This window comes from Mauremys reevesii, linkage group 8 (genome assembly GCF_016161935.1).
Source record: "Mauremys reevesii isolate NIE-2019 linkage group 8, ASM1616193v1, whole genome shotgun sequence".
Lineage (NCBI taxonomy): Eukaryota > Metazoa > Chordata > Testudines > Geoemydidae > Mauremys > Mauremys reevesii.
In genome coordinates this window covers 63,619,640-63,625,275 of record NC_052630.1, presented here as the reverse complement: position 1 = coordinate 63,625,275, position 5,636 = coordinate 63,619,640, and the positions used below count along the sequence as shown (strand labels likewise).

At 37.3% G+C, this 5,636-nt stretch overlaps 1 protein-coding gene across 2 annotated transcripts; it reads right to left on the bottom strand.

Annotated features, from left to right (window-relative positions):
• Positions 1–1,155: 1,155 nt before the first annotated feature.
• On the bottom strand, positions 1,156–5,221 carry LOC120370601 (beta-1,3-galactosyltransferase 2-like). Of its 2 annotated transcripts, none has more exons than XM_039485611.1 (2): positions 5,092–5,221; positions 1,156–2,952 (listed from the first exon to the last, which is right to left on the bottom strand). In XM_039485611.1, the coding sequence occupies exon 2, from the start codon at positions 2,679–2,681 to the stop codon at positions 1,527–1,529; it is 1,155 nt and encodes a 384-aa protein (XP_039341545.1). In that variant the 5' UTR covers positions 2,682–2,952; positions 5,092–5,221; the 3' UTR covers positions 1,156–1,526. The 2 variants fall into 2 exon arrangements, with proteins under 2 accessions (XP_039341545.1, XP_039341546.1); XM_039485612.1 differs by having other exon boundaries at positions 5,176–5,218.
• Positions 5,222–5,636: the final 415 nt, after the last annotated feature.

Sequence of the window (5,636 nt, the reverse complement as noted above, 5' to 3'; positions counted from 1 at the left end):
CACCACTGGTTCCCAGTCCCAATCCCACTCCCCAGGCTCTTCATCTAAACTAGTTCCCTCTCCTTTCATCCCAGTCTCTTTGCCCAGCCAGTCCCAGATCTCCCCCTATACCCTTGTTCCTTGTCAGATGTCTCCCCATCTCCTTCCACTGGTTCTAAGGCCCAGGCCCAGACATGCCAAACCCGCAGAATAAACACAGAAATTGGGCTTGTTTTTGGCTTAATTGGCTTGTGAGTTGCTTGTTGGTTAGCTTTTGGCTTGTAGCTTGTGGCTTCTTTTTATTGAGCTGGGGGCTAAGATTCTCTCTTTGCCCCTGGCTAGAGCTGTGTGGCATAATAGCACAGACACCCTTTGCTGCTGGCATAATGGAGGGGTGGGCAGGCCAAATTTGAGCAAGGAGCATTGAAGCGTGGGCATTGTGACCTGGTCCATGGCATTGCAACGCTGCTCAAATTTGACCTCCCACTTTTGCAGTCTTTCCAGCACCAATAGGTAGGTGGCAGGTTTTCCCCTCACCCAGTGAAAGGGACATGCAAAAATCCACTATTCCACACAATAAACACATACATCAATTACTTACTCTGTTCCTTCATCAGTCCTTGCAGAACCCAATTCCCCAAAATCACATTTATACTAAAACTGTATTTATGCTGAAGTTGTTCTGTGGGGTAAAATAAAACTTCAGTATGAAAAAAGGTTTCTTTTTGTAAATATACTTTAAATGGAAACCTTAATGAAGGATATTGTGTCAAGTCTGTCTCTTCCTCCATAGAAGGTTCAATGGTGAACTTTGTTCCCATATCTACTCTAGCGACACCATCGTAGGACCCAACCACATCAGCCACACCATCAGGGCTCATTCACCTGCACATCTACTAATGTGATATATGCCAGCATGTGCCAGCAATGTCCCTCTACCATGTACATTGGCCAAACTCGACAGTCTCTACATAAAAGAATAAATGGACACACATCAGACATCAGGAATGGTAACATACAAAAGCCAGTAGGAGAACACTTCAATCTCCCTGGAAATTCAATAACAGATTTAAAAGTAGCCATCCTTTAACAAAAAAACCTTCAAAAACAGACTTCAAAGAGAAACTGCTGAGCTACAATCATTTGCAAACTTAACACCATCAATTTGGGCTTGAATAGGGACTGGGGGTGGCTGGCTCACTACAAAAGCAATTCTCTCTCTCTTGGTATTGACACCTCCTCATCAGTTATTGGGAGTGGACCACATTCACCCTGACTGAATTTGCCTTCTCAACACTGGTTCTCCACTTGTAAGGTAACTCCCTTCTCTTCATGTGCCAATATATTTATGCCTGTATCTGTAATTTTCACTCCATGTATCTGAAGAAGTGTGTGGGGGGGTTACCCATGAAAGTTTATGCCCAAATAAATTTATTAATCTTTAAGGTGCCACCGGACTCCTCATTGTTTTTATTCAGCAATGATAAGGCTGAAATACTGTAGAAGCCAATATCGTAATCCCAGACAATCTCTGCCATACATTTGCTTTATTTACTACAGACATATTTGTTACTTTGCAATGTTTCCCAGTATGTTATCTGTTCATCTGGATTAATTCCATGGGAGGTAATCAGTCTGCTGTATGTACAAGGAGAAAATGGGACTTTATATACATTAAACAAGTAGTTTTCAGGTGGGGGTACCATATTAATTCCCTCTTGTTCAAGACAAAGAGCTACATAAATATCTTCCAAGTATATATACTTTACTTTTAAAGATGCCTTGACAATTTTTGCAGCCAGGGTTCCTGATAAAACATACCCAGTTCCTGAACAAAAATCAGGGTACCGCTCAGCTGAGTAGACTTCCTTTGGCATGTACCATTTGCTTTCATTATTTCGATGAGGCTGACCATTTCTTATAAGGTAGCCAGTGAAATAATACTGTGAAGGAGGCATAAGTGGTTTTAGGAGCCTTTGTATTAAATATTCTGTATTAACAAAAACATCAGTGTCTGTTTTCATGACAAAATTTGCACCACCACAGTAGGTGGTAACCCACTTCAAACCCATTATGGTTTTAAGAGTTAGGTTCTTGTAGGTGTCCAAAAAGTCTTGTTGAATGATGTCATGATATTGATTGCTTTCCCTCAGTAGGGCTTCATTTTGCTCTTTGTCGTTAGCACCCAACATAAATAAGCGAACAACCTTTATTCCTGGAACCACAGATTCGTTTCCCCAGGTTTTCCTGATGGCTTCCCTGTGCTGCTTTTCATCAGCTTTGGTTGCTATTAATAGTATTAAAAAAGGAGTTATTTCATTACATATATCTCTTTCGTTAATAACAAACCTAAAGGACTGAATAGGATTGAGTTCACTAGCAAATGGTGCTGCATTTACAGTTAGTCCCTCTACCTTCCTGTTTAGTAAGAATTGTTTGAAGCTAGAAACATTGCTTCTGAAGGAAATGTTTTTTTTTGCTGTCGCAGGTTTGTCATATTCTTTGGCAGGAAATGCAGATCTTTTCATTGAACTCAAATCAGTGTTTTCTTTAACTTTGATTTTTGCTAAAACAACAAAGTAATTAAAAGTCTTAGGAATGAAAAACAAATATATCCCTAGAAAACAGATGGAGCCAATCAAGAAAATAGACATCAGGGAGCACCTCCAAGAAATGAGAAAATATCTTCTATAGTGGGTCATGTTGGAGTTTTTCAAAATGATACGGAACAAACTGCTTTCAGTCACACAGACATCTGAAGAAGAGTGTTTGTTCACAGCTGATTGGTTTCCTCCATGACAAGTTCAGATGACCAAATCATTTTATAATATCGATTCTTCAGGGTTCTTTTAATTAAAAATGTCCCCTAATTTACGTTCAGACTATACACTGTAGATTGGTCATTTTCTTGTCAAAAGAACTGGTATTCCATGTATGAACTTTACTGATACCTTTATTTTCCAACTTTTCTTTCTGAGGATAATACAAAAACAAAATTATAAACAAAACACTTATTGCCCAGTGCAATTTATACCAAACTTTACAAAACTGATCAACTTTTATAATATGAAAAACAAATAGCAGCAATGCAATTTCAAAATATATCCAAAATATAACTCCAAATGTTTTCCATATCCTATACGTCTTTCCATTAAAATTGTGCCTTTAACACTTTCTTTTATACTGAGAGAAGAGAGCCCATAACAAGGAAATATAGAAGAATATAGAGCACGTTCTATTTTAAATATGTATGTTTACAAAACATGCTGAAATGAACCATATTTACAGTAATAACAGCAACATCTTGACATACAGATGTTTTATCTATCTATATCAATCATAGGTCAATTGATATGTACTCAAGCTCATCACCACCCTACAGGTGAAAACTACATGACTGTATCTTCAATTTTAGTTATAATTTGTAAGTGTTTATATTCCTTTTATGATGTCATTGTATTTTTAAGTAAAGCTGGGTGAAGTTTTTCATTTGAATAATTTGTTCACCAAAACAAGCTGGGTTATACAAGGGTCAGTCTACTTTGGTTAATTATTTTGGATGAATAAAAAAAACCCTGGAAACATTGAAACAGTTTGTTTTGGCACTTCTGAAACAAAATGTTTTGACTTTTCTTTTCAGTAAGCTTTTTCTTTTCAGAATTTCACTGAATTTTATTTAAAAAATATATATAAAAAGGAGGTTAAAAACAGCAGAAATGAAATATTTCATTTTGGGTTAAAAAAAAATTTCCTTTGACCTGAAACTTGTTTTTAACTTTTTCATTTAGTTGGAAAGAAAGTTAAAAAAAATCATCTTGTATTATATTGACCCAAAGGGAATTCTCTCTTCTTTTTTGGTTCAAGCCACCAAAATGAAAAATTGGCTACTCTCTCTGTTCTGCTTTTATGTGGATTTTGAGCTCATAAAAGGTGCTAGACACTGAAAGGACTAGAGCTATGTAAATGACTTAGGTAGTCATATAGAAGTCCTCTATCCACAGGCCCTGGAGATTATGGGTAGTGGTAGTGTTGGTTCCATCACCTCTCTCCACTCTATGCCTTAATTCCAGATGGACACCCTCTAAGGCTTGAGGGTAATTCTGTGTCCATTCTGTAGTATGTAAAGGTCAAAGGATACAAAAAACATATCTCTAGAATCAAAAAGCTTTGTAGATACACAGTTTGCAGTGCGCTAGAAAACTATTACAGCAAAGGGTATGACATGAGGGGAAAGCTAGGCATATTACCTGTATTGAACTGCCTTTCACAAACTAAAAGGGCAGAAAATCTGTGAGCTGCATGAGTTCAATTTTGTTGAAATAAATTAGTTCTCAGCCTGTATCTTCTCCTCACAGAAAGTCAGGCTATGCAGAGAGGAGATGCATAATGAAAGGCAGCACTGATGCCAGCAAAGGTTCAGTAAAGGAAACAGACTGGGTCCCTACAATGGGATCTCCCAGCACCGGCCAGAAGGAGTGGCAGAACTCAGTCTAGTGTGTAGCTCCTTTCACAATCAGCAGGAAGCCTGGCTCAGAATAATCCAGAATGAAGTAAGGGGGTAAATCCTACCCCAGTGGCATTAGACCAGATTACCCCTGCTGTTAGCTCAGAATGCATGTACTTTGTATTGTTATTATTTATTATTATTATTCCCCTCACAGGAGAGGATTCTGCCTCTCCTTCTGGAGGATGGGATAATTTGATCCTAACTCTCTGCTGAGACCTCTATCAAGTTTAACATTTTTGATGGTTGCTTTTTTTATGGTATGACTTCATTCACAGATTTTAAGACCAGAAGGGACCATTATGAGCATCTAGCCTGATCTCCTGCATAACAGGCCATAGAACCTTATCCAATAATCCCTGCATCAAGCCCATAATTTCTATTTGAGTTAAAGCATCTTCCAGTAATATATCCAGTCTTGATTTTACAACTTTAAGTGATAGAGAATCCTCCATGTCCCTAGATAAATTGTTCCAATGTTTAGGCTAGTTTCAGCTTCAGCTCCCAACCATTTGCTTTAACAATAATTCATTACGAATTGTCAACACCAAATCATTTCACACTGAAAGCCATCAAAGAGGAACCATGGATTTTCTATCACCCCTTACCTTATTCAGAAAAAAAAAGAAAATGAAATGCTTCTATTTCCATTGGCAAAACCCTGAGCATCAGAAAGAAAAGCATAACGTTACCAAATGAAGGTTCTGCCAAAAGTCATCCTTCTGGAGAGTTGACCATTTTTTCCTGGGGAAAATAAATAAATAAATAAATAAATAAACAAACTTTAAAATGTAAATCAGATACCATCTTATTTTAAAAGATCAAAAAACTGGCAGCTGGTCAGCCATCAATGATACAGAAGAAATTAAAATTTTAGGCTCATGCCTGTTTCTTATTGGCTAAAGTACAGAATACGTACAGAATAAAAATCCACACAGTTCTCACCATTTTGGATTTCTTACTAAAAACACTACCAGGCTTCTGCTTTGCCATCTTATTTATTCATTTTAAAGCAGCTTGTCTGAGATTTGCTTACAGGTGATTTTTTAAATAAAATAGCTTGTTTCCTCTGAGCAAATAAGGAATCCTAGCAGCTCTTTTAGAATAAAAACAAAACAACATAACATTTTAGAGCAATGTTTCCAAGACTAGG